Genomic DNA, 27,904 nt, shown 5'->3' on the forward strand with positions numbered 1-27,904 from the left:
TGTAGATGCGCATAGCCAGGCCACTGTATTCGCGCTGTGCCGCCATCTCCCAGCCGCGTCGTCGCCTTGTTATCCACCCCCTGTGTCTGCCATCCGTCAGTTGCCATCCTTTGCCGGCTGCGCAGGAGTGGGAGGAGAAGCCCAGCACTGCTGGGCCCCACATCTCGCAGCAGTCAACGGCCGCGGCGCGGCCAAGTGGCTTGGTGCCGCGAGCACCGTCACCTGGTCCCCTACTGATGTCACCGCTGCAGATGCAGTTCTCGGATGACCATTGGTGAAGAAGGGTGTGCCGTCCCCGGCAACGCAAGACTAGGTCGCTGGCTTTGCCTTTGTGGTGGAGTGAGGAGTCAGCTTCCATGACTTGAAGTTTGGTGACCGCGGCCACCGAAACGACGACCACGACGACCACGCGTCCTGCAGGACGACAAACGAAGCGTGGGGAGAAGCGGCCGCCCATGGTGCCCACGCTGTTGAGGCCTGTTGCCCCTTGGCCACTTTTGTAGCCGACCTACGCCATCAATTCCGGAGGGGCATGGGAAGTCGGAGTAGTGGCCACCGAGACGTGGGGGTAACTAGGTTATGACAAAAGCAGTCGTCAAGGTGAAGCATCTCTATGAAAGAAGAACTCATTGATGCTTATAGTTGTTTGATAAACTCCATCAATAGATGTCTTGATTGGAAGGCAAGAGGATGCCTCCGTTGACAGAGATCTTCGCGTCTTCTACTTTGCAAATGCTAGTGATGAAAAGTCGAAGAACTGTCCTCATCGTAGTGGCCGAACTCAAAACGAATAGAGGCTAAACGTGACTGATAACGTGTTGAGAGTTGAAGAGAGACTGAAAAAATTAATATAAAGATTTTATCTATCGAGCTAAGAATTAATATGAAGATCTTCTCTACTGATTGAATGAATGATCTAGTTAATTGAATGAATGATCCGATTACTGGATGGAGTTAGCCCCTTTCCTCTGCAATTACATTGATTTAAAGTGTTTCATAACAAATAACACGAGATTTCTTCTTCCATCTGGTTTGGTTACTCTTGCTTATTTATTAGAAGTATTAAACGTAGACTATTTACAAAATTCATTACATAAATGGAGACTAAACGGCGAGATGAATCTATTAAGCCTAATTAGTCCATGTTTTGACAATATGTTGCTACAGTAAATATTTGCTAATGATAGATTTACAAAAATGGAGGCTAAACGGCGAGACGAATCTATTAAGCCTAATTAGTCCATGATTTGACAATATGTTGCTACAGTAAATATTTGCTAATGATGGATTAATTAGGCTTAATAGATTCGTCTCGCCGTTTAGCCTCCACTTATATAATGGGTTTTGTAAATAGTCTACATTTAATATTTCTAATCGTAGTATCTAAACATTCGATGTGACACGTGCTAAAAATAAGCAAAGTTAAACTTCTAATACGATTAGTATTAGAACATTCGATATAACACGTGCTAAAAATAAACAAAGGGAGCGTAACATTCAAAATGTAACACGTGCTAAAAATAAACAAAGGGAGCGTAACATTCGATGTAACACGTGTTAAAAATAAACAAGGAACCGAACGCTCCCTTCTTTTTTTTCTTTCTTCAATGATCCTTGCAGCTGACGAATGGCTTACACTAGCACACTACCTCTGGACTAGTCCCATTACTCCCGTACACTACAAGCCCTTTTATGTATAATTAATTATTAATTAACCAATGAAGGAACAGGAACCCCGCACCGAATCAATCATGAACTGTATGTATATGTACAAGTACACACACATTGCCACACGCACGATCGACCACCAATGCAACGGCGATCTCCCTAGCTCCCGGCGGGGCCACACGGGTCTCATTGCCGCCTCGAATCGTCGTTGTCCTCATCGCACTCCTCCCATCTTCTTCTTGTTCTTCTTTAATTTTATCATTATCAATCCATTCCACCTTTAGAGCTCTTAGTAGTCAACTATGGCGGCTCGCCTGAGTCAAGCCCACACCGCGCGGTTGCGCTGCCGAGTGCCGACGACAGCTAGCCAACCGCCGCCGAGGATGGGGTTGCATAATGCTCTGCCGTTTCCTCGGTCTTTACGCGCGCGTCACGTCTAGAACGGCTTGCCCCAGTACATGAGGATGTCCTGCAGCAGCGGGTCGCCGCCGATGCCGTCGCCGCCGTGGCCGACGGGGTCGAGCAATGAGCCGGCCGGGTTCACGGGGTCGGAGGCGAAGGTGCGCTCCCACTCGCTGATCTTGGGCTGGCTCTGCACCTCCCGGTCGCACCCCGCGAACTGCTGCTCCGGCGACAGCACCTGCTCCGAGCAGCTCGAGTCCGCGTGCAGCCGCGGCATCGAGTCCGACGGCCGGTCGTAGTACGCCGCCAGGTCCGCGAACGCCGGGGGGAGACCGCCCGGCGCAGCCACGAACGGCTTCTGCTCCGGCGGGGAACCCGCCGACGCGGGGGCCAACAGCGCTGGCTTGCGGTCGCCGGCGGCCACCGGCGGCTTCTCCAGCCCGCCCTTCTTGTTGTAGATGCGGCACAGGACCCAGTCATCCAACTGCACAGAAAGAAATTGTCAGATACTGCTCGATGATCACGTATTAATCTGACAGCGCCATTTCGGTATCTAATAATCCCAGACCCCACGAGAACTCTAGTGTTCATATCAACGGCTGCTCTCCGGCGTGTTGCCTTCGCCGCCGTCGCCGTCGCAGGGCTTGCCGCGCGAAAATGATTGGCTGGCCATGGCATCCGATGCTTTCACACCGACGACAGCGACGCGCCGTGCCGTTGGGAATCATTGGGCAAGTTGCGCTGGGTGCAGCCCCCCTTGCATGGGCCACGCTTATCCCCCCCAAAAAAAAAATTCAGCGGCCCAAAGCCATGGGCCACGCTTATCCCCGCATTCATTTCGAAAGCAACACGTTATCATCGAGTTCCTTTATTTTTTTTTTGCGGATGATGACACACACGGAGAACTTGTCCTTACGTTACGGCCGTGTTCATCACCGGCGAGAGGAGAGAAGCGAGATGCTTACCCTGAGGCTGTTCTTCTTGCGGGCGGAGCGGTCGACGTCGGCGAGGCGGTACTCGTGCATGATCCAGTTGGTCTTCTCGCCCTTGGGCGCCTTGCCGGCGTAGAAGACGAGCGCCTTCTTGATGGCGAGGGGCTTGGGCGTGCCCACCGGCTTGTCGGCGCCGGTGGCCTTCCAGTACCCCGTCCCGGCGGCGCGGTTCGGCCTCGACCCGTTCGGGTACTTGCGGTCCCGAGGGGAGAAGAAGTACCACTCCTTCTCGCCGTACAGCGCCATCCCTGCACACCAATCACACGATCCATCAGAGGAGGACCAGATCGGTGGAAATTATCACTGCTCGTGTATGAGTATGCGCGAGATCGAGGAGGACGAACGTACTCGGGAGCTGCCATGGGTCGAACTTGTAGAGGTCGATCTCGGCGATGATGGGGACGGCGATGGGCAGCCCGGCGCAGCGGCGGCAGAGGTAGTGCGTCACCAGCTCCTCGTCCGTTGGGTGGAACCGGAACCCCGGCGGCAGCTGCAGGTCCTGACCGCCGCCGCTCATCGTGTCTCCCTCTCGATCGATCGATTCGCTCGCTGCTGCTAGCCTGCTACTGCTGCTCTCTCTGCTGTTCTTCCCTTCTTCTGCAGTTCTGCTAATGGTAGGAAGAGAAGAGGAGGGCTTGAAACTTGTTCCGGGTGCGGAGCCGCGCATTTATAGCCGCGGGCGGCCGCGGCACGTGTGGGCGGGGCGGGCGGGCCCCGCGATGGCGCACACGTGGAGGCCCGCTCTGACTAGTTGACCCCGACACGTGGACGCCGGGAGGCGGCGCCAATTCTGTCACTGCTTACGTCAGGCTTCTTGGACGGACGCGCGCGGGCGTCAGCGTGGGGCCACTCCGTTTCGGGAATGGACCGGGCGGCGGCGCGACACGTCGGGGGCGGCCGAGAAAGTACGGATGGCTAGGTGCGGGGCGCCCGGGGGTGAGGAGGACGTGACGGGTCGGATAAGGATGAGTGAGTCGACGACGACGACGACGAGATGGTGAGGCGGCCCATGAGTTATGTGCGGTAGGTGTGTAGTTAGGAGTTAGCACCGGGTTGTTTTTAGGGGGAAATCCGGAGATAAAGGAGGGCCAGCTAGCAGATTTTGGAGTATTTAGGATTATGATTTGCTAGAGGAGATTTGGTGTCTTTTTTGATGAATTATTGCTACTATCATTGAGATATATTGGAGTAGTATATATCCCTAGCTAGCTTATCATTGAGGCGAATATTTGCTCACTAACCAATCATGGCATGGGCATACGTCGTCAAAGCCTATGACAAAATGCAATGTTAACAAAATGTGTCATCTTGTACAAATAAATGGTCTATAGAGAACGCCTTTGGTCCATAATAATTTTACACTACTAAACTATATTTTAGAGATAGATAAATATTCACACCTTTGAAATGATCAAACTATACATACCTCTTATCTCAAATATATATATGTCCATCTATTCTAACCCTCTTCTAACTGCACCAAATATAACTCCATAACAAATCCCATACGACCTTTTGCTTTATTCTCCTGTAGACGTCCATGGGTAAAACAACCAAATCGATGGAGTAAACATATTATCATCTATCTTAACTACTCTAGCAATAATTAATGGGTAGTGATTATTGTACCTCACTTACCAAAGTCCATGACGAAATGAAATGTTAAAAAAAGGTATCATCTTGTACCAAACTACAAATAATCCAATATGAAGTACCGTCTATGGAGAACACGACTTTGGTCAATAATTTTACACTTCCTCAATAATTTTAGAGAGATAAATATTCACTGCCTTTGAATGATCAAACTAATTTACACTCCTCAGATATAACTCCATCTAACCCGTTTTCCAAATGCGCCAAATATAAGTCGATGAAAACTTCAATACAGGCATTTCGCTTCATTCTTAGGTACACAGCCATGCTTAGATACAACATATTGACGAAGCGAGCTTACTACCATACATCTTAGGACGAATCCTGATGAATAGGTTTTACTACGAAGCTGTAATCAGTTGGCAGCTAATCCACAGTTCACGATAATACCGTAGTACCATGGTAAACAACACGGAGCTGGTGGCAGCTCCTCTGGTGCTCGCCCAGCCGATCGAGAAGTGCAGCAACTGCCCCCACATAAGATCCCAGAAGTCCCGATGCCGCACACAAGAGAAGACAATTGAAAAGGCGGTGGAACAAAGTTCTCGGTCGTTGCTGCAAAACACGAGCCGCATCAGAATACCGCGCATATCATGCGAGCTGCCCGCGGCGGCGTCAGTCAACGGTCAGTGTTCTCTTTCAGAGGTCTCGGTCTCCGGCTAGCCGCTTCGCTAGAAAAGCGGTTCGGTTCGCGTCATTTCTGCTACAGTGTGTGCCTATCTCGTCTGCCTGCAAGAAAGGAAAAAAAAACAGTGACATGGATGATGAGTCATACCTACGTTCTTATCCCTGGAAACCTACACGCATGTTTACGTATGCATGAAGCACCAGATAGCATCATTACCTGTATAACTACATCCAAGTGGTAGCTGCTATAGTAATTTAACTGTGCCTTTCATGCATACATGATCTCCTCTTTAAAAAGGGGATCACCTAGCTGCTTCCATCCAGATATCATATACTACTCGCGTACTAGCTAGTTTAATTTGATAACCCACACGTCCTGGCTGGCTGTCTCTCAATCACTGGGCACGGAGAAACCATTCTCTAATGGCGTCTGATTAGGAAGCCCAGCTGGGACGAAAGCGCTCGCTCATGTACGATCTGATCTCACTCCGCGTCCGCGATAACGCCAGCAGCATTTGTTTAAGGGATCTGGATGATTCCGCGGCTTGTTTATGCCGCTTACCCTGCCATCAGGCCGATTAATGTATGGCTTAGTGGCGCATTAGCGAGGGATCAGTGTGCGGGTGCCATGGGACAGAGCAGGGCCGTGACTCCTAGTACGCAGGCAGGTTTCGACATCTCCTCTGCGCCCACATGTCGATCCGCCTTTTCAGTTGGACCAAATAAGTTAAGGGCAGTGGGTGATTAGAGTTTGCTGTGCGTGCCACAATTAAATTGCCATCGTAATTCTTTTATACTAGAGTAGTAAGTAGCCCAGGCTGCGCAGAGCATGCTCCAAATAAATCCACTCCTTTCTTTGGAACCCCAATGTCAATGAAAATTGTAACTCACTGATGATCAGATGGGTGATAAAAGAAACATTTTGAGATGTCAGCACAAGCATTGAATTAGCACATCTATGACCTTTCTTAAGCTTATTTCCCCTTTTTTTCCTACTAAATTTTAAGCTTATTTATTACTCCGTGCACTAAATTCAGGTTAAGCGCCCAATGTTTCAGTGGCTTGTGGACCGAGTTATACAATCCCCATGGGCCATAATCTGGCCCACTAGAGAGTATGAACCTCGGTCCGTACACGCGGCGCGGACGAATAAAAGCGTTTCATGCGGGCCCCACGTCCCAAAAACCAGGGGCTCCCCTCATCTCAAAAAAGAAAAAACAGGGCCCACCTCCCAGTCCGTGCAGAGGCCGATACAAACCCAGCAGCAGCACGGGGAATCTGCCATCAGCAGCGGGACCCACGTCTCAGGGAGCAGTTGCTGCCGTCCCGCAGACGGACCTCGTCACATCCGTGCACCCGGTTCACCAAAGAACCACTGGTCCCCTCCCTTGTGACCCCACAAGTCAGTCATGCAAAGTAGCCGGAGCACCATGCACATGGATCACCTCTACCTCAACCACCCCCGCCTACCCGGGCTCTCTCTCGCTCTTGTCGCTGCCGCCTGCCCCTCGTGTTCACACGCTCCTCTAGGCGCCTCCCTCCCAGTCTTCGTCCGCGCCTCCGCCCCCGCGTCCGCCTCGCGAGCCGCGTGGAGCTCACGGGTCACGGCGGCGACCGCCATTGGAGCTCCCGGAGGTACGAAGTCGCCTTCCTCTCCCCGCCTCGCATGCCTAGCGCCCTTCACTCGTAGCCTTTCCCCGGTCGCCGCGCATCGTAATCATGTCGGCTTGATTACTTCGGCATCGGACCGTGCAGTTGCTGCTGCATTTGTGATTAGGGAGTGTTGAAGTGCTGCGATTAGAAGGGATTGGAGCTCGATTTGATGCGAGAACCCGCGCTCGCGAGAGCGCTCTGTTAGGCTGAGCTCGGGATTAGCAGGAAGTTTTGAGGTGATTTTGCGTTTCGACTCAGTTAGGCTTTCCGATTATGAAACAGTTGGGGGGGGATTGCCGAATTGAGATTCAAAGAGCTGAGAACTGACGAGTAGAATACTCTTTGGACTAAAAATGGAGTTCCTGATCTCCAGTTTTTTGTTGCACACGCTGAGTATGATAATTCGCCGTTCTCATGCTAAATTTCCCCATTTCAAGAGGCTGGAACAAAATTCTCTGCAATTTATGATCAAATACAACTGATACGTTACACCAGTGATCACTTCATGAGATGTGCTTGCATGTGCGATCCTCTGTGTTTTCTTAAATAAGACCCATAAATGGCGTTTGGAATTTTGTTAAGCTGTACGGAAACTGTCAAATCCATCCATTTTTCGTCGCAAAAAAAAATCCATCCATTTGTTTCGGTGGCTTGTGCACCTAAATAAGACTTGTTTTTATGTTCCTCGTACAGGTCAATGGGGGAGTCAGTGCCAATGTCAATTATCAACAGTATTTCAAACTTCCGTGCCCTGTTTTCTAGCAACGCTGTTGAAACTGAGCTAGTTAAGAGGTATGGAAGGAAGATTGATGAAATCCTGGATCTTCTGAAGATGGTCATCGATGGAGTTTTAACCCAGGTCACTCCAGATGATAAACTACTGGATGTGCTTGAGGAACTAGATGTTACCATCAACGAGGCACTAAAGCTAGTTGGAAGCTGGGATTGGATGATGAGCAAAATTTACTTTGTAACTCCCTTGTCCTTTTCCTTTACTACTGTCCTTCACATAACAGACAACTCACAGCATATAAGTACAGTGCTTTCAGTATTTAATTCACTGTATGATACTTGCAAATTATTATATGAAGGCCACACAGGTGGAGTCCCTTATTACCAAGATGCAAAAATATGTTCTTGAAGTGTGCCAAGCTCTCAATTCTCTCATGTTACCATCAGAAACAAATTGTATTTCAGTGTACTTGGAGGTAACAAAAAGCTTTATCATCATACCAATGCCACTCTTTTGATATTGTCTCATCTTCTAATGACTGGGCTTCTTGCAATTTCAGAAAGCAAAGCAATTTCACTGTGACAAAATGACAGCTGTTGTTGGGGAGGCTTCCAGGGATCTTGTAGGGAAAAGTATGCCAAAGTCAGAGCAATTGAAAAATATCCAAGTATCATTGAGCTTATCCACAAATCAAGAATTGCTGATGGAGGCTGTTGCTCTGTCCAAGATTAGAATGAGAGTTAGCGCTGATGATAGTGCAGAACTGGATGGTGTCAACGATATCTCTAAATTAGTCAACTATATGCTTGATAAACATGTGGAAGAAAAGCAGATGCACAGCATTAATGGAGTACCCATTCCTGCTGATTTTTGTTGCCCCCTTTCCCTTGAACTAATGTCAGATCCAGTGATTGTGGCATCTGGTCAAACATATGAACGGGTTTTCATCAAAAAATGGCTTGACTTGGGCTACAATGTCTGCCCAAAGACACGTCAAACATTGGGGCACACCAATTTGATTCCTAATTACACTGTCAAACAGTTGATAGAAAATTGGTCTGAGATACATGGCATAGTGCTACCAGATCCTGTGAAACTCTTGAGTTTGAGCTTTCCTGTTTTCCTGAACCTGACAAATGATAGTACAAGCGATAGATCTCGTCTCTCTGATAACTCTCCAAGGTCAAACATGTGTGGTTCACCAGAACATAAGATTTCCTCAGAGGATAGTCGTTATCATAATTTGACACATGACGATTCTGACTCAGATGACCAAATCTCCAAGGCGTCATCTTTTGAAGACACAGATGATTCTGAATCTGATGCTTTGAGGTTACAGTCGGCAGCTACTGAAGCAAACAAATCAATATGCAATGAGACAATTGATGGTTGTGAAGCCCTTAAGCAGTTGAGAAAGGATAGTCTCCATGTTTCTGATGTTGAGCAGCATCTCCCACGCAGTAGTAGCAGCAGTGATATCGACACAGGTACTTCTTCGAGCAGCAACCATCTTGAAGCTGTCGCGAAGCATAAGGAGGAACAGGTCTCAAGTAACAGCAGTGCATCAGAAACTGCTAGAAATGATCAAATGGTCACAAGCTCAATGGTAGAACCGAATCGCCTGCCAAGGTTTGGTGGTATTCGTTCTAGAAGTCAATTAGTCTGGCGTCAACTATCAGATAAAGCTGTTCCAGCGGATTCAAGATCCGATTCTCCCGGTGTCGATGTTCAAGTTCGTAGACTTATTGAGGACCTGAAAAATGAGTCTACTGAGCTCCAAAGATCAGCAATAGGAGAGCTGCTGATTCTTTCTAGGCACAGCATGGAGAATAGAATTGCCATTGCAAACCACGGTGCTATACCCTTCTTGGTGAGTCTTCTTTATTCTGCAGATCCCAGCACGCAAGAAAGTGCTGTAACGGTACTCCTGAACTTGTCAATTAATGACAACAACAAGATCGCCATCGCATGTGCCAACGCCATCGAGCCTCTCATCCACGTTCTTGAGACGGGTAACCCAGAAGCAAAAGCAAACTCAGCTGCTACTCTCTTCAGCCTTTCAGTAAATGAAGAAAACAAGGCCAAAATTGGACGCTCCGGCGCAATTAAACCACTAGTAGACTTGCTAGAAGATGGGAATGCACAGGGGAAGAAGGATGCAGCAACGGCTCTCTTCAACCTATCGATATTTCACGAGAACAAGGCCCGAATCATTGAGGCCGGGGCTGTAAAGCCCCTGGTGGAGCTCATGGACCCTGCAGCAGGGATGGTTGACAAGGCTGTCTCCGTCCTTTCAATCCTTGCCACGGTGCAGGAGGGGAGGGATGGCATCGCTCAGGCTGGTGGTATTCCCGTGCTGGTTGAGGTGGTCGAGCTGGGCTCAGCAAGGGCGAAGGAGAATGCTGCCGCTGCCCTGCTGCAGCTCTGCACCAACAACAGCAAGTTCTGCAGCCTGGTGCTCCAGGAAGGCGCCATGCCGCCTTTGGTGGCGTTGTCGCAATCAGGCACGGCCCGTGCAAGAGAGAAGGTACTGTTGCACTTGCAGTCCCTATCATGTTGATTTTGGCATAAGCTGACACTTTCAGTTCTGTATTTGATGCTGAGAAGTGAAAGGTTGCAAGAGAAACCTATGTGCTACATAGTAGTAGCTTCACCGGCTTACCCTTTTTCTTTTTGTTATGCATGTGCAGGCACAGGTTCTTCTGAGCTTTTTTCGCAACCAACGCCAAGTTGGCAAGGTCATTAGACGCTAGATTCAGATGATGACGGAGTACCCCGGGTGTACCTTCTGATGTAATTACGACTGCTTTTCCTTGCATTCTTGCGCAACCATGCTTGTTGGGCAAGTGGTGTACATCCCATAGGTAGTGATATTCTTGGGTAGCGAGTGGTTAAAGAGTGATTGGTGTAAGACGTCTCCATTGTATATTGCGTACTAATCATTTCTTCACTTGTTCAGTTGTTTGTGACGTTGGGAAAGAGTTACTTTCGTCAGTTCGTGTGCCAAATTGCAAATATACAAACGGACACAGGAATGGAGTAGCAGTAGCAGATTTGCAAGATTGTCACCAACCCTGGTACTATGCAATCTTTGTCATCAACCCTGCTGGCTTCGCCGTATAGCCCACCGGCGTTGCAAGTTGGGAGAACGACATGGCTTTAAGCATCAAATCCGAATATGGGAGGCAACTCAGAACTAAACTGTTTAACCTTTCTCGTTTTCTCGACTGGCCTATGAACGCTACGAGCTGCACATCCAACCCAGAACGAACATTTACATCCGGATATGCCCGACTGAATTATAGCAGGGCGTAACAAAATTAAAGGCACCGGAGAATGAGCAAAAGAGATGTTACATGTCCAGAGTCTCGAGGGAGAGTGAGCAGGCTACAGATGCATCTTGAAGGCATCTGTAAGCAAGATACCCTGCTCGGCGTTCTGCCCCGTCATCCACACTCGGAAGTCCTCGTTGAAGAAGCCGCTCTGTTTCCAGAAAGACAGGCGCACCAGCGCAAACGGCCCTCGGGGGTCTCCCTGAGGATCCACGTAATGCCACAGGGGCTCGCGAGGTGACACCGCGTTCTTGGCTGCAGGCACTGGCTCGCACTGCTCCGGGTGAAGAACCCCGTTCATGGCTGCAGGTGCTGGCTCGCACTGCTCGGGGGGAAGAACCCCGTTCATGGTTGCAGGTGCTGGCTGGCGCAGCTCCGGCTGAAGAACACCGTTCATGGTTGCAGGTGCTGACTTGCACTGTTCAAGGAGAACATCCCCATTCATGCCTCTCTGAGCATGTAAGGTTGCAGGCGAGGCTGACTCGGACCACTCTATGAGAATGTTGCCACCATTCATGGCCCTTGGAGCATGCACCGTGTTGCCTTCTGGCTTATGTTGCACCGTGGGAAGATCCTCATCTTCGTCACTGTCTAGATTGATGACTTCTACTTCTTTATCCTTTGTCATGACAACTTGCCGGGAGTGGTCACTTTCCTCTCGGTCAACATCAATGGCTTGAGTTGGGCTATCATCTGCAATAACTTGCAAAATTAATTGTGGTTGGAGAAAAAGAGGAAACTGGTAGAAAGTTAATGACAGAATTGAGAATAGCATGCCATAGTGCAATCTCTTCACAGCAAACAGTTAATGAACAGCTGCAGCAGGGTATGATCAAGACCAGCACAATCAGATCAGGGGCTGACCTAGGATGTAAACATTTGTGTGTGTGTGTTGGGTGTTGTTGTTGTTGTTGGGGGGGGGGGGGGGGGGGGGGGTAGCAAACACTAAACATGCAGCTAACCTATACCTTATACAAAAGCCTAGATTTGGAGCCATTCTAGGGGCTTAGGTTTACAAAGCACTTGATGAATGTATACCTTCAATTATCCCTTTTTTTTTTATCTTTTTAGAGAACCTAGGGAATATATGTTCCTCCAAATGGCAGAAGTGAAATTGGCTATTGATGGAACTATGTAGATCGAGCGGTGCAAATTCTATGATTTAGCTACCTATATTTTTGTTACTTTTTATTATCTATACAAATTACATCCCACTAATATTTGATGTTATCAGTTTTTGACATGACCCATAAAAAATACAAATAGGGGCGGGGCAGCATAGCGCGCCTATCCACCTAGTTTCTTAATCTTTAAAGCTTTTAAATATTGGCTTTTAGCAAAAACAAAAACTGTTTGCTTTCACAATGCCCAGTCACCTAAATTCTACTTAACGCTTTAACCAATATGACCAAACTCGAAACATTGAGAAACGGGAGCCAAATATGCAACATAAGAAGCCTCCATCAGCTCTTTTTAAGGGTCTATCATCGCACTACATTAGCCAAGGGCTTGAGTTGCAAACCTTGAGTATCGTGCATTTGAGAATGCAGTGCAGATCAAGAATAGCACCACTGAAGCAGGCTTCAGGAGCTGCGTGGATAAATGAATACATAAGATCCAAAACTAGCAGTACTGAATGTATAGGATCAATATATCAGAAAAATGGTTTTGATGTTTTTTGAATAATGATTTGATGGTTAAACGTTCAATTTCCTAGGAACATTATCACCCCCCCCCCCCAAACCTAGATTTTTGATACCATAAGAGGATCCCCTGGAAGATGAGTAATGGGGAGGTAAAAGAATCATGATACAGTACCTTCAGAAGGAGCTTCACGAGTAGCATCACCTTGCTTGGATGCCACTGATAGCAGACAAAATCAACAAAATAGCCCATAGATAGCAGTTAGTTACATCAGGGAAGTTATAAGGTAAACAAAGGAAAACAGGTAGAGTAATTTTACCGAACATTAATTACCCAAAACATCATAACTGAAACAAACCTTCTGACGATTCTTTGTTAAGAAGGTTCAAAGAATCAGGTATTTGCTCCGTAGCACCTGGAGACAAGCACATAAGCAGGCCTTAGTATTAGATGGAGAGCAAGCAGCTCCATAAATAGTTCCACCTAATGCTGGAGCTGTAGTTCGAAATAAAAAGTAGAGGTGTGGGATAGTAAATTATTAGACGAAAAGCAGCACTTAGCAGGGCATCTTAAAGAATCAGTTAATAGGTCTCTGCATCTGTAGGAAAGCAAGGTAAGCAGGGCCTTGGCCCCGATTGATGTTATGACGTCTTTGTAAAAGCACTCATTTATTTCTAACTTTGGATGCAGTATTTAGTTCATAGCATCTTTTATGGAGCTTTAACAGCATAATCTTACTACAATTAGTCATGATTTCGCTAAGTTGATTCAACTGCGCAGCATAGCAATCGCAACCAAACCCTTAGCATAAAGTGGAAAGAGATCGACCCATTAGTTCCATCTGGTAGTAAAAGTTCAGAATAGCAACTGTTTTAAAGGAAAAAGGTGAGTACCAGATAGTAAAATTAATGAAAATGAGGAAGGGGGGGGGGGGGGGGCATAGCATAGAACAGAACCTTCAGTCCTTTCGATTTGTGGTTCCCCATTATGAACAACATTCAAAGAATCAACTACTTGATGTGTGTCACCTGCAAACAAGCCAGGCAAGCAGGTCTTACCATAAGAGTGATAAGGCAAATCGCCGTTAGTTTCACTTTCGTCTAATACTCAGTTCATAATTGCATGTAGAAGCTAATGGGAAAAGGCTAGAGATGCAGACTGCAAAATTGTTTCTTTTCCCTCTCAAACATGCAGGATCATTGTCAGAGTGATCAGGAAGGAAATTTCTAAAATACAATCAAACTTTTAAGTGCAAAGCATGGCCAAAATAAATGTTTAAATGCTTTAATCACACCGAAATCAGAGTACTCCGTGGATGGAAACTCAGAAGGGAAGTTAAAAAAAGAAAGAAAGGGAAGACCCACCCCGTGGCACATTAGAGGATTACTTCCCCCGATCAAAATATAAGCAGTTTAGTACATCAGCATGGTATATATTATGAAATTACTTTTCGTGGTGAATGTAGTCATATCAACCTTATGTTGTTGATGGCCAAAGCTACACGAATTTGACTAGACAAACCTAAAACTACTTGTACTTGTGACCGGAGGTAGTATAAAACGGCTCATAACTCATAATACATTAATTGATCTAATTTAATTTTGTATGCATTCATCTGCGTCAGGGTGAGGGGCCCTCTCATCTAGTAGCATATTAGCACATAGTAGTAGGTTTTAGTTGCTCAGGATGGGCTGTTCCTCCCTTGTCTTCCTGGCCACTAGAGCTGCTGCGGTCGCCAGTCTTCTTGATGCTGCTGACAGAGAAGCCATAGCTGCCGGACATGGGAAGATTGAGCCTGCTGGAATCAGTGGAGGAGCAGGAGCCTGTCCACAGATTGGATCCATCCACCCTGTCATGGATCTAGCTGCTCAACCCATTCCATGCTACCGTTCCTTGATCAGGCACACAGGGTTGGGGGGTTGCGTGCGCCCCTCCGTTACGGTAGTCCGGCTACAGCTTCGTTACCACAACTTGGCGAGTGCGCCACAAGCCACAGGAGATAACCTTTGTTCTCAGCACCTTCTTGGTCGTTATCGCGCTGCTCATGTCCCTCCAGCGCACCGAGTGGCTCAAGCTGGATATGCCGGCGAATCTCCACTCAGCGATGGTCCTGTGCTGCTCCTGGCCGTCCATGACTGAGAGGCACCTCCGCTGAGTGGGCATTGCCCTTGCTGCCCCCTCCGCTGTCGCTGTGGTCTCGCCGTCGGCAACTTTTGTGAGGCTCAACAAGTTATCCATGATCCAGACCAAGGTAACTTTTTTTTTTGTAGCTATGAACTGCATCATCCAACACAGAACTAGTCATGTTGATCCTGTTGTTCGGGTTGAGCACTGACTGTCTTCAAGACAGCATGGATCGCATGTTTGCTATAGCTACAGCACGGTGAAGCATATACGAGATACATGGCTCATTGTTTCCACAATTCAACTGCCAAATCCGTGGAGGCAACCGGAGGGATTGGCGGCAGGTCAAGCAGTGAGCACGAGCGAGGTCCTAGATGGATGTTCTTGTTGCAGTCGATCGTCAGACTCCTCCTTTGCCAATGACAAGCGGGTCCCCGACGAAGATGACTGCGATGTCTGTGTGCAATCTCTAAGTTCATCTTGCTATTTCAGTAGTTCTGAGTTGCAGCAGGCACTTCAAGGATCAACAATCTTGAGTCTACAGTATTTAGCTAGTGACTCCTTTCCAGTAGCCAAGCAACAAACTTTCTTGTAATCAAGGGCAATCAGCCCCAATCTATGTACTCTTTCCTTATTGAGTAAAATATATGAGTTATCAGAAAAAGGTATTTAGTGAATTGAATAAGGACAAGATCTTTATATTCAGAAAATTACAGAAAAACTCATGCCATACTTAGTTACGGCTGCTTCTAAAATACTTGGCTACTCTAATTTTAGAACAACTTTTGAATTAAAAACGTGTTTGCGGTGCTAACACTGAACTTTAATAGAAATGAACGTGTATACACCAATTTATGATACTTATAACGAGCAACACCAATTCATGCCAATAATATCCGATGAATGAAACAGAATAAGCAACAACAAAAGGGATAACGTCAATGCTAACTTAAATTCAAAGTTAACAATGATAGTAGATCAATTTACAACCCAACCAAAGTATGTCAAATGCCAACTAAACCAAAGTATCAGTAAGTTTTTGGAAAATAATTCCCAGATGCTCGTTCAAATGTATTTTTATAAGGAAATATCATGGATAATTCAAGAGTTGAAGCATTCAACACGAAAGGGTCGGAACATTGTTACTTGGGGTCCACCCCACTTAAATTATTTCCCCTTTTTTTATGAGAACCTGTCAGCTTTAAGTGCGTAAGGTAGACAAAAGAAAGGGTAGAATCATTTTCCTAAACATCAGCAACCCGAAACATCATAACTGATAACCGAAACCAACCTTCTGATGATTCTTCATTCAGAACGATCAATGAATCAGTTACTTGATCTCCTGCACCTGGAAAGAAGCAGTTTAAGCAGGTCCAAATATTAGATAGAGCAGACAAATCCACCATTCAATGTGGTTCAGAAAAGGAAAGTTAGCTATATATTGTAGAAAGTCCACCAGTTTAGGTTTCAACCACCAAAAGATGCCAATTCATTTATATAGCGTAAAAAAATGCCCATGTTTGGTAATTTAACATTCCATCTAATTTATACCTCCTGCCATCTAGGCTGAAACGCCCCTGGCCTAGGGCTGTTCAAACTGGACTGGCACAAACCAGCCCAAACCAGATTGGGGGGAATGTAAACTGCATAGTGTTCACAATTAGTTTATTTTCCCCGCAATCCGGTTTGTGCAGGTTGTGCAAAACTGGTTTGAACACCCCTGCCCTGGCCCAATCCTTAGATCTCACATTCTTTTTTTTTTCTTTGCGAAGCCTTACATCCCACATAATCCCCTTCCCGACTAAAAGCTATCACCACTTGCCTACTTGCAGCCAACTTGTTTGAAGCCAAAATCAACATCTAGGCAGTTGAGCATCCACGACTTGAACATCATCATTGGCAAGGTTGGCTGGCCCACTAATAGTGACAAACATGCCACCGAAGTCTATGCCCGACACTTCTATAAACGGCCGTCTAGCAGACAACAGCCAGTGTCGGACTCTGCTCCAAAACAGTACAGCAATTCATGCAGCTTCAACGAAACCAGCACCTAAATTACGGTCAGAACCAATTAATTCAAGGGCAATAAGCTGAGAAACTTTGTGCTGCAAATATGCAAGTTGATGAAGTAGCATGGTGTAATGGTGGCTCACGCTCTTTTTGTTGTGTTTCTATTGTGTATATTGCTGTGTAAAATGGCGAATGCAATATCATCCGAAATGTAACTGGGGGCTCCAATTCCGAAAGTAAACAGTGCAGCAGCCTGAGTGGGATGAGGCAACAGGCTCGGTATGCAGAGCAAGTAGCTCCCTTTCAATTGAACCATGATGCTGTTGCCAGACTCAGCACCAGGTGCTGATTTCGAGAGGCAGTTGCGTGATTGCTCTGCTCTTCCGGGCCAACCCCTCACACTCGATCATGATACGGTTTCAGTTCAACTACAAGAACTACTGGTGTAAAGCTCATATCTCACTACTGTTGCCTTACCCCGATAAAAAATGGGAAGCGACAAAAATCTAGGGTTTAGCGAAAGGCAAGCTACAACACAGATGCAGCTTTGCACGGTATATAAATTTTGATGGTAAACCTAGACTGGTTAACTCCCCATGGTATATAACCACTTTTCCTGTGAAAAGAAAAGTAGAAGCGCAGAATAGAAATTACTAGACGCGATGCAAAATCTAAGATATGGTCAACATAAAAGTATGCTCAACACACCAGTGTGAATAAAACATGAGTGCAACTTAATATTTTTTTTAAAAAAAAGCAAACCAATAAAAAACAATTACAAACAATGTTTCTCCTAGTTACTATATACAGAAACATCATGATAGCGTACTAATATTATAGTATGTAGAAGAAACCAGCAGGAAGGGATAAGAGTTATCACAACTCTAATCACCAAACTTCTCCCGTGCGAAGAAGTTCTGATCAAACTGATTTAGTTGGGCAGAGCTCATTACTGTATTATTGCTTCCTTGATAAACAGACTTATCTACAGCCTACGGTTATATAAGAGGCGTCGTACAATGCTAGCTAAATTAATAAACATGACTCTGAAGTAGACAAGGGAACAGATATACTAATTCAACTCTACTATAAATAGTAACATGCATATCTCAGCCATCCGTAGGCTCAGCTGAATCCATTTAGTTGCTGATCCAGGCACACTCAAGTCCTTATTTCTATGCCTCCAATACTTAAGCCCATCCTTTCTGTCCATAACAAGTTAACAACTAAAAACAAACCTTCTGGTGGTTTCTCCAGGACTTTTAAGCATTCAACTGCATCCGCTGCTGCACCTGGAGACAAGATAAGAATATCTAAGAAATTAAGTAGTAAAAGAAGCGAACCCACAATTTGTTCGATATAATTCAAAATTAAGGTCCAATTAGCAAATATGTAAAAAAACAGAAGGTGGAGGTGGAGAATAAAACTAAATAGATTAATGAACAACAAGGAGCATAACGATTATCAAAGTGAAAAAATATGATGCAAATGAAAAACAGGTAGAGTAACTTTTATAAACAGTAGCTACTCAAGACATCAGAACTGAAACGAACCTTTCGGTGGCTCCTCTTTAAGATCGTTTAGAGGATTAGCTACTTGCTGTGCTGCTCCTGGAGACAAGGAAGTTAAGTTGGTGGACAGAGATCAGACGAACTCACCATCAGTTTCATCTAGTAACTAAATAAAGTTCAGAATAGGAAGTCGCAAACATGAGAAACACCCTAGATGCTGCTGGAACCTTTTGGGGTGGGGAGTGCACGGCCAAAGTAAAAATTTTAACCACATAGATACAAAAGCAAACCATAAGTGGCAACTAATTGGAAAACTCAAAGATGGAGAGTGAATATGACACAATGAAGGATTGTGAATCATAATACATAAATGTATTCTCTCGATATAAAATAACATAGATGCTTTTAGTAAAATTATTAATACACGTAGATAATATAAATAGCTCTAAAAAGTATTTAGTAAACTCAATAGGGAACATATCCAATAAACAATGAAAATGTCAAAATGAAGCAAAACATAACATTATTGATAAGTGAACATTAAATAAGTACGAAATCTAAATGAATCAAATCACAGCACAGTAAACTGAAGCGTCAGTAATATTTCTGAAAATGGCTTTACATTGACCATTTAGATGATTTCAAATTAAATATCAGTTTTAATATTTCAAATTAAATAATACAGGACTCAATGTATTCAATACGGAAAAGCTTAAAACATTGTTATCTGGGTTCACCAGGTAAAAGTTGTCAGCTTCTAGGGTGAACACCTCAGACCTCACCTGTCTTTGCAGGCATACATACCACCGCACACACAGCTTACTCAGTTTTTTAAAGCACTAAATATTGAAGAAAAAACTTCGGCATACGCAATATGAACAAACCTTTAGAAGTTTCTTCCACGTCTATGAAACAAACTCTGCCTCTTCTTTTACCTGCACAAGGATCCAAAGTTTACCTCTAATTAGCGTAAAAGATTATGCAATTCCTGTGGATTTCTTTTTTTATATATAATTATAAGGAAGTGGCCAAGCACACACAAGCACTGCGATCAAACAAACCCACCACGCTGTAAAGATTCACACAAGTGGTTATATAATAACTCAAAAGTTTTCTCTCAAAAAGCCCACAACTTTTGGAATGTAATCTGTATGGAACTACTTTGGACATAGTAGAAGTACATCCTGTATCACGTATCCACCACCTCAACAGATCTTTGACAACAGAAGAATTAGTATGTAGTAAAAAGATGTCTTCATGAGGCTATTCCATCTATTGTAAATTGTGAACCTAAATATGTAACACTTTAACGAGCATGGCTATTAACATGTTGAAGTTTAAAATTTGTAAACAGTGGTGGAATGATAGTTAGGATCAAAGGCAGATTCAATGGTGTTGAAATCATGGTGCAGCAGAGAATTCAGTAGCGCGCTCGCGCTACATAAAGAAAGGGCTGCAGGTGGACTGAACTCCTGCACTCCAACTCTGGATGGATGTGGATGCAGATAATAAAAGATTGCATGCTAGATGGGTGTAGGTGGATGCAGTCGTACTACACAGCTTGTATAATATGTTGTGCTTTATCCAGACAAGTCGTTTGGTACGAACTGTTACATGGTGCTATTTGATCAGACTTTTTATTATCTTTGTAAAATGATGCACTGGCAAAATAATGTAGCTCTATTTTGTCTAAACTAGGTTTTCCACAACAAGATGTTAGATCGAGTATGTAACAACTTAGGTATTTGGGACAATTATGAATGTAGAATCCAAAAGAAGGAAAAGGTGTTTTAAGAAACCAAAATTTCAAGTATTGGCACCTCTATTCTCTTGAGAAGAGTTACTTGTTGCAACTTCCAGTTTAGTTTCCTTTTCTTCATATTCTGTATCTGGAACAATTTCTGGAATCTCTTCAAGTCGACGCTGTCTTTCAGCTGGTGTACTAAGCAGCTTTTTTCGTTGCAGTAATTCCTCCATTGTAAGAAAATAACGAGTCAAGGAAGAAACCCTGCGGGAAGTTTCTTCAATGGTACTAACAAAATGAACTACTAAAGTACTGACAGTGAAATAGAAAAGTAAAATGACATAAAAAATGAAACAGTAGAAATTTATCAAAGAGTAAAATGCATCGGAGGTCCATCAACTTGTAAGGGGGTGTCACTTAGGTCCACAAACTTTGAAAGTGCATTTCTGGGTCCATGAACTTTTTAAGTTGTCACATAGGTCCATACCCCTCCACATATGCTTCTAACACTGACATGGCATGCTGACTGGGCATCTCCTCTCTCATCCCTCTCCATCCTCCTCTCTCCCATGGTTTCTAGTTGGGGCATTTCATCGAGCAGGTTGTGGGCAATGTGAACTCCGACGGATGAGCAGGGGCTGCCTGCATTTGCTCTGCCACTCGGTCCTATGGCCAAATGGCCTGCTCACGCACGAGTGGAAGAAGCCCGTGGAGAGGAGCTTCCGCGTGGCGAATTGCTCGCCTACAACAACTACAGACTCCAGGCGGCTGGTGGAGCTGGAGACGCCATGGAGAGGTGAAGCTCCAGCCAGGAACTGTCGAAGCTATGTTCGGCAACAGCGCTGGTGGGATCATAGGAGGACAAGATTATTAGCAATAGTGGAGGCAGCAGCTTGGGGCTCAAGATTGATGACGACATCAGGACCTATTCAGCCAACGTGATCTCGAGGACGTGCTTTGGGAGCAAGTACGTGAGATGCGGCCTGCACTCCGGCAGGTGCGTGCAAGCTGGTACTGGACATCGTGAGGGAGAGCAGGGACGACGACAAGAACCTACGCAGAACGGCGAGCTCTTCCGGCAACTGCAACGTAGCTGCGGACATCATTGACAACTGCAAGAACATCGGTGGCGAGCGCTTGCCTGTGGGTGTGCGCTGTTGGGCGCCTAAGCGGGAGTTGACTCGGAGAGCTTCGCAGGCGCACGTCCACAGTTGCAGCCGCATGGGTACCTGCCCATCAACGCCAACGCGCGCACTCGCCTTGGCCAGGCCTTCACGATAGATGAGCTCAAGGTACCTGTGCTCAGGCTCATCGTGGACCACTTGATCTGACAGGCAGTCCATTGGAGCTCATCTCACCCACAACCTGCTTGATAAAATGCCCATCTAGAAACATGAGGAGGGAGGAGGATGGAGAGGGATAAGAGAGAAGATGCCCAATCAGGATGCCATGTCAGCAATAGGAGCACACATGGAGGGGTATGGTCCTATTTGACACAACTTAAAAAGTTTATGGACCCAAAAATGCACTTTCAGAGTTTGTGGACCTAAGTGACACCCTCTTACGAGTTGATGGACCCCCGATGCATTTTACTCTTTATCAAAAGGTGATCATTAGTCTGGAAAGGATATTCTACGTGCCACCCTTTCATATGTGCTCTGTCAATATATCTTTCCAGTATCACAAGTTCTCTTTCAATCCACTGAAAAATGGCAATTTGATCAATAACACATAAGACAAACAAATGGAAATAAAGAATATATTACTACAATAGTAGGATAAATGAAGTGCTGTATCTGGTATGAGAATTTTCTGGAACTTTGCTTTCAGACTTAAAAATTAGGGTATGGTGGACAGATAATTCAAGTTTCAAAGCAAAAGACAGCAGTGATATAAATTATTCGTGTACAAGTTTAAATGCTATATGGTGCATTATGTCCTCTAGTAAGAGTGTCAAGTACTGTTTAGTTGATTCGGATAACCAGTTACTTGTTAAGATTTTCTAATTTATCAATCTGCATACAATTTCCTTCCAGCATATACAAGCATGAAGTACCAAACCAGTGCGGTATTCACTGAACTCCCAGGTGCACTTACATGATTTACTATGTCTCTATGTACCGTTGCCACCTTCTCCTCAAACTCAGCCTGCCAAAAAGAGCAAACTCAAAAATCTACAAAGGAGCTTAGCATATGCACATTAGAAACCCAAGTAAAACAGGTGATCCAACGATCTTTAAGTATTTCCAGCTAACAGAAATTAATAGGTGAAGACTTAGGTAAACAAGCTGGCTTATATGGCCGTAAGACAATTTCTCCTTGCTCATAGTGTCCCCAAGAGAACTGCAGGCAAGCTGTTTGAAGTTTATATTGTCAATATATTATCTTTGGCCGTATTGGAAATAGTATTTTTAGTGTCTTGGAAACTTTCTTAAACATTAATTTTATAAGGTTGTGCAATAGTGGTCCAAGCTGCACTCACAAGGTGGCCGGTGTCCAAAGAACAAACTTATTATGGCCAAAGGGAGTAGAGGAAACACATCAATGGTCTACAATCAACAAGTAAAGAATATAGACCGTCCATGACATGACCCGGCACAAACAAAATAACACTCATGCAACACTCAACGTTTTCCATCCTTCTATTTAATCGATGCGAACTCCAGCTAGCATAACCTACAGAAAGTAACACTGTGGTCCTTCATCTCTTTGGACTAGTAATTTCCTTTCTAGCAATTAAACAATCTGGTCTGTTCATCCTCCTAGCTCAGTATTTGCCATTGTTCTAAACATCCAGTGGGAAGAGCAACTAAAGGAAAAAAAAAGGCTAGATCAAATTAAAACACATATAGAGCACAAGGAGCGTAGATCCACCTGATCTACTTGTATTGAAATATGCTAGAGGAATTGGTGGGTTTTTTTTGGCACAAAGATAAGGTCGCAGATTTGTGTTAGTAATCACAATGTGAATATGATAGCATGAGTGAGCCATAATATTGATTCGCAATGGATGGACAGATACATAAAACACATTCGGATACAAAATGTTCCCATCGCAAGAGCAATGAATGTGAAAGTTAAAAGAATGAAATCATTTATTTTATAGCATGGTAAGTCTGCTCCATCCAGTATCACATGGTTAGGCATTGCATTTAAAAACAAAGCTTTCAGAATGTGATCTTACAATGGTAGCCCTCTCCAGGAGTCCTTTCTTAACTAAAGAAATAAGATCATTGCATTCATCCTGTTACCAAGGAAAGAAGGCATAATTATTACACCAATTTTTTTATTCAGGCAAACAAATAAAGCTATTTAATGAATTGGCGAACCAATGTTGCATAAACTACTCTAGTCTACTTTAAAATAGATTTGGCATCTAATTTAATTTCCCATAAGCTAACATACAACCAAAAAAATCAACCAGAGGGATAAACGCCCTCTGATTTCGTCTTAAAGAAGAGCAACTCGGTTTCGAACCCAGGCTGGTTACAGGTGACCCCAGGAGTTCATCATTCTACTATTGCGCCCCGAGAAGCTTTGGTAACACAATAGCATTAACACTACTGGATTATAAAAATCATACCTCTACAAAGTCCTCATCTGAGAGCTCAGAGATATTGACATCATTCCACAAACCGGTAACACATAAGAGAACATTTGTATATGTGTCATTTATCTTGTATTCTTTTGAAGACTTCTTGATGCCTGTTATGAATTTATTCAAGAGCAGGTGAGAAAGTTGTTTCCTTTCTGAAGTATAGAATCGAAAGTGTTAGGCCTCGTGTACAAAGTATGAATCAATTTGGACCCCGCGACCCACTTCAAAAGCAAAAGAGCACTTCATATACTGATAAACAAAGGGGGAAAGGATGTAAGAAAATGTGATTTGACTTTACACCATACTGCTAACAACATTCTGTACATGCTCAACAAATGAACTAGACCATCAAAGATAAGAACGAACGCTTCCAATTGATCTTTACCTGCTACTCGTCCAAGCATGAATGCATTTGGAGAATTTTTATAGCAGTCCATACTGAAGGGAATCTTGAATCTAACAAAACAGCCAACAACTTTCTGTTCAAATGTGTCTGGCTGACTCAAAAGACTAACAACTAAAGTTCTTCTCAGATAGATTAGATTGATGTTATTCTGAACAAGGGAGGCAAAACATCTCTTGCTTCGTTCTGAAACCCTTTTAGCAATCTTCGGCTCCAGACTATTCCGAGGTTTCTTTTTCATAACTGGGGTATCATCATCTTCAGAACCATCAGATATTTCATCATCTGAAACAGCATTTGAAGTTAGATGGACTGCCAAGAACCTACGGATCATTTTGCACCTCACTTTTCTCCTTGTAAACAGAGGTTGCAACTTATCATCACAAAAGAAACAAAGTTTCTTATCATCCTGGTACAGATTCTTCTGTTTAATGTATCCCTTGACAACTCCAACAATTTCGGGTTCATCAAGAGGTTTTGCTGTGTCCTTGCCAAAACTTGACAAGAATTCAATTAGCTCTTCCGAAGCCCAGCCAACATATGTTTTCTTATTTGATTTGTTTTTCAGTGATGTGTTCACTTTATTTTGCTTGCGCTTAGAGTCAGAAGGAATTGTTTGGTCATTGGTATCATTGTCAGGCAATATATTTCCATCTGATTTGTGATAATCATCTGGAGATTTCTCTGAATTCACTCCTCCTTTACAGTTAAGCCTTATATTCAGAAGAGCACTAGCTTCTTCCAGGTCAACCAATGACAAACGTTCTCTATCTTTAATTACTTCCCAGTAGTCTTTAAACAAAATTTTGCCAATCTGTGCATCTTCGTGATCTGTCTTTGCCTGGAGATGCACATGAACTGTTGTCAGAAAAGACAAGGACAAAACAAGTGCAAATTCGAGAGATCAAATTAGGTTTCTAAATAATCTAAACTACCTTGGCATGCTTTCTAAAAAGAAATCCAACAAAAATTATGCAGGGGAAGAACTAAAAAATAGATATAATATGGTGAAGAGCTTTATAGTAGGCAACAATTTTTTTTCCAGAATTGACTGATAAACACAATATTGTGATTCAAAAGATAGTTGGGTATATGCATGCAGTTACCGCATCAGGATCAGCATCAGCATTCTTCTCGATCAAGATAGCCTGGTTCAAGCACATGCTGCAGAATCCTTTATTTTGCTTCTTAAGTTGCACAAATTCCACTTTTCCAATGCAAGCATTGCAAACCGAGTATACCGGACAGCACAGGCACTGATAATCAGAACTTCCTCTGCAGTTGAGGCATTTGTGCCAATCTGTAAAAATTCAAAATTAGGCCCACAAATAAATGCCATTAGATTAGATTACCAGAGTACAGAGGTTAAAACAGGCATTTCATAAAGATAGGTCTAGGATAATTAATGTTTCAAGTTTATTGGTAGAATTGAAGTCCTGGTTATATTTCTGTTCCATGCTGCATGATGCTGGAACAGGTAGCTAGGCAAAATGGCGAACAACTGAAATTTTAGGTGTCCAGCAGCTCCGTTGTGTAAAGAGAATAAAACGATATCCAAAAAGGAACAATGATAATTTCATAAGGCGATTTATACTTTAGGATAGGTGGCCATAACCAAGGAATGAGCAAGTGAAAACGAGTGGCCAGAATGATATGTGTATCCAATGTGGTACCCCCTTTAGTCACAAATACAAAATGTGACAGGCTTCCGGTCAAAATTTTTAAGCTTTGACATCAATATATATATATATATATATATATATATATATATTAGAAATACCAAAAACATATGGATACAGTATTTTCCTTGCAAAACACTTTCATAACACAAAAGTTATGGATTTTATAAATATATTCCAATAGAAAATAGCGGTTGAAGCTAGGTTTCCTTAGGATCATAACGTTGTCCAAACATTAAGTGTTAGTGGCTGGAAGGGGTACTATTTTTTCTTCCAACAGCCCACCATACCAGCCCATGCCCCTCTCGAGAAAAGAATACTCCCTCCGTTCCAAATTGTAGGTCGTTTTGGCTTTTCTAGGTGCATAGTTTTTGCTATGCACTTAGATATAGTGTATGTCTAGATGCATAATAATATTTATGAACCTAGAAAAGACAAAACGACCTACAATTTGGAACGAGGGAGTACCAATCAAAACTATTGAATGGCAATTTCATAGTAGTCAAGCATGGTGGTGCATTATCAAAACACTATAAAGATTAGTGTATAATAACTGGTCCCAACAATTAATTAAAGAAAAAACACTTTTTCCCTGAAAGGAAACATTACAGGTAGATAAAGCCACGACAAAATTTAGGATGCAAGGTCATGTTCATCATCTCCGGAATAAGAAAACACTAATCAAAACTATTGGTTGAAATCACATAGAACTCATGCATTCATGGTAGAACACCAAAAGGGACAGAATATAAGCTCACCGCAAATGAACTGTTCATCATCGTTCCAAATACACTTTGGGTGGTACGCCTTGAGGCAGTTCCTGGAAATAATCAGGAGGCAAAATTAGCTGGCCGACCTGTCGGCAACGTTTGAATTGAGAAGTAACCCAGACTGTTCCCCAAGCCAACAAAGGCATTGGCAGGTGCATCCACCATGCAAAATTGTGGCATCAAAATCTACCGAACAGGCGAGCAGCATCGCGCACAGCCATCGAAACACGCCGTAACAAACCAACGGCACGACAATCCGCAACCCATCAATGCTCAACTGTGACAAAATCATAGCCTTTTTTCTACACCAAACGAGCCAACCAATCGACGCCAAAAACGAAAACCCCGAAAAAATCTCGCATGTTCATCGTCTACTCAACCAACCATCGGAGCGGCGGCGGCGGAATCGCGCGTATACAAGACGAGGGAGACTTACTTGTAATCGCAGACGCGGAGGTCGTCGCCGCCGTCCTTACAAGCGAAACAGCATTCCTCCGCCATCTCCTCCTTATCCTGCCTCTTCCTCCGCCTACCCATCGCCTCCTCCCCACCGGCGCGCGACGGGAACCGGGGCCCGGAGCCCCGGAGTTAAACCCCTCAAAAACCTCCGCGATCCCCGCCCGGAGCCGCACCACTCCGCGGAGGACGACGGCCGGCGTGCGGAGGATTCGGGGCCCCCGAAAATGGCGGCGGCGGATGGGTGGGTGGTCTGGAACAGCGAGGGTTTGCAAACTGGCCTGAATTCTGAACAGTGGGCGGGCAGGTGAAACGGCCGGAGTCTCGCGTCGCGCCGGGGGGTGGGCAGAGCGCCGGGCACGCCGTCGGGCGTCGGGTCACTGACGCGTGGCACTGAACCTTTTTGCACGCTTGCGGCGCCTCCTCCTCTCACTCTCCTTTGCCGGTCTGTGGAACGGTAGGAGGGGCTGACGCGTGGGCCCCTATGTTCGCTGCCCATGCGAGAGAGGCTTGCCGAGTTGCCAGTTTGATGCAACCAGTTGAAACCGTGGAACATTGTTTATTAGCTGTCGCTCGTGTCAAAAAAATATATATTGAGCTTGGTGGTAGTTGGGTCATATTTTAACTTTTATTTTTTGCATTCGCTCTCCGATCGCCTGTGCGTGGAACAGACGGGAGATACTCCCTCCATACGGGCAGTACCAATAGGAGTAACCAACCTAGTTTCCATAGTCTAGGATATTGTATGTATCAAGAAATCATCCTTCACAATACAACTTTTTTATCTAGAGTCTAAACAAAAATCCAACCAATCATTCTCCCTTCTAGTACCAGATCCTCTGTGCATCATGTAAAGGAGCTCGAGTGATGGGTAGCAGCGGTGCAAGCGCAAAGGATCCGGCAGT

General features: G+C 44.6%; 3 protein-coding genes across 5 annotated transcripts; 1 reads left to right on the forward strand and 2 right to left on the reverse strand.

Annotated features, from left to right (window-relative positions):
- Positions 1-1,557: 1,557 nt before the first annotated feature.
- On the reverse strand, positions 1,558-3,712 carry LOC117858227 (NAC domain-containing protein 48). Its single transcript, XM_034741257.2, has 3 exons — positions 3,411-3,712; positions 3,036-3,310; positions 1,558-2,554 (listed from the first exon to the last, which is right to left on the reverse strand). The coding sequence occupies exons 1-3, from the start codon at positions 3,577-3,579 to the stop codon at positions 2,105-2,107; spliced, it is 894 nt and encodes a 297-aa protein (XP_034597148.1). The 5' UTR covers positions 3,580-3,712; the 3' UTR covers positions 1,558-2,104.
- A 3,116-nt stretch (positions 3,713-6,828) lies between these two features.
- On the forward strand, positions 6,829-10,722 carry LOC117855323 (U-box domain-containing protein 4). Its single transcript, XM_034737644.2, has 5 exons — positions 6,829-6,977; positions 7,689-7,965; positions 8,087-8,203; positions 8,288-10,255; positions 10,419-10,722. Exons 2-5 carry the CDS (start codon positions 7,693-7,695, stop codon positions 10,479-10,481), a joined length of 2,421 nt encoding a protein of 806 aa, XP_034593535.1. The 5' UTR covers positions 6,829-6,977; positions 7,689-7,692; the 3' UTR covers positions 10,482-10,722.
- Positions 10,723-10,907: 185 nt separating this feature from the next.
- Positions 10,908-27,465, reverse strand: LOC117855322 (zinc finger CCCH domain-containing protein 44). Of its 3 annotated transcripts, XM_072293854.1 has the most exons (18): positions 26,980-27,464; positions 26,532-26,593; positions 25,201-25,394; positions 24,077-24,935; positions 23,677-23,798; positions 23,278-23,337; positions 22,191-22,241; positions 21,724-21,795; positions 20,170-20,326; positions 19,234-19,284; positions 18,392-18,448; positions 18,077-18,130; positions 16,120-16,176; positions 13,661-13,732; positions 13,063-13,119; positions 12,879-12,923; positions 12,583-12,650; positions 11,538-11,753 (listed from the first exon to the last, which is right to left on the reverse strand). In XM_072293854.1, exons 1-18 carry the CDS (start codon positions 27,078-27,080, stop codon positions 11,685-11,687), a joined length of 2,208 nt encoding a protein of 735 aa, XP_072149955.1. In that variant the 5' UTR covers positions 27,081-27,464; the 3' UTR covers positions 11,538-11,684. The 3 variants fall into 3 exon arrangements, with proteins under 3 accessions (XP_072149953.1, XP_072149954.1, XP_072149955.1); XM_072293852.1 differs by lacking the exon at positions 12,583-12,650 and having other exon boundaries at positions 10,908-11,753; positions 26,980-27,463; XM_072293853.1 differs by lacking the exons at positions 12,583-12,650; positions 23,278-23,337 and having other exon boundaries at positions 10,908-11,753; positions 26,980-27,465.
- Positions 27,466-27,904: the final 439 nt, after the last annotated feature.

This window comes from Setaria viridis, chromosome 5 (genome assembly GCF_005286985.2).
Source record: "Setaria viridis chromosome 5, Setaria_viridis_v4.0, whole genome shotgun sequence".
Lineage (NCBI taxonomy): Eukaryota > Viridiplantae > Streptophyta > Magnoliopsida > Poales > Poaceae > Setaria > Setaria viridis.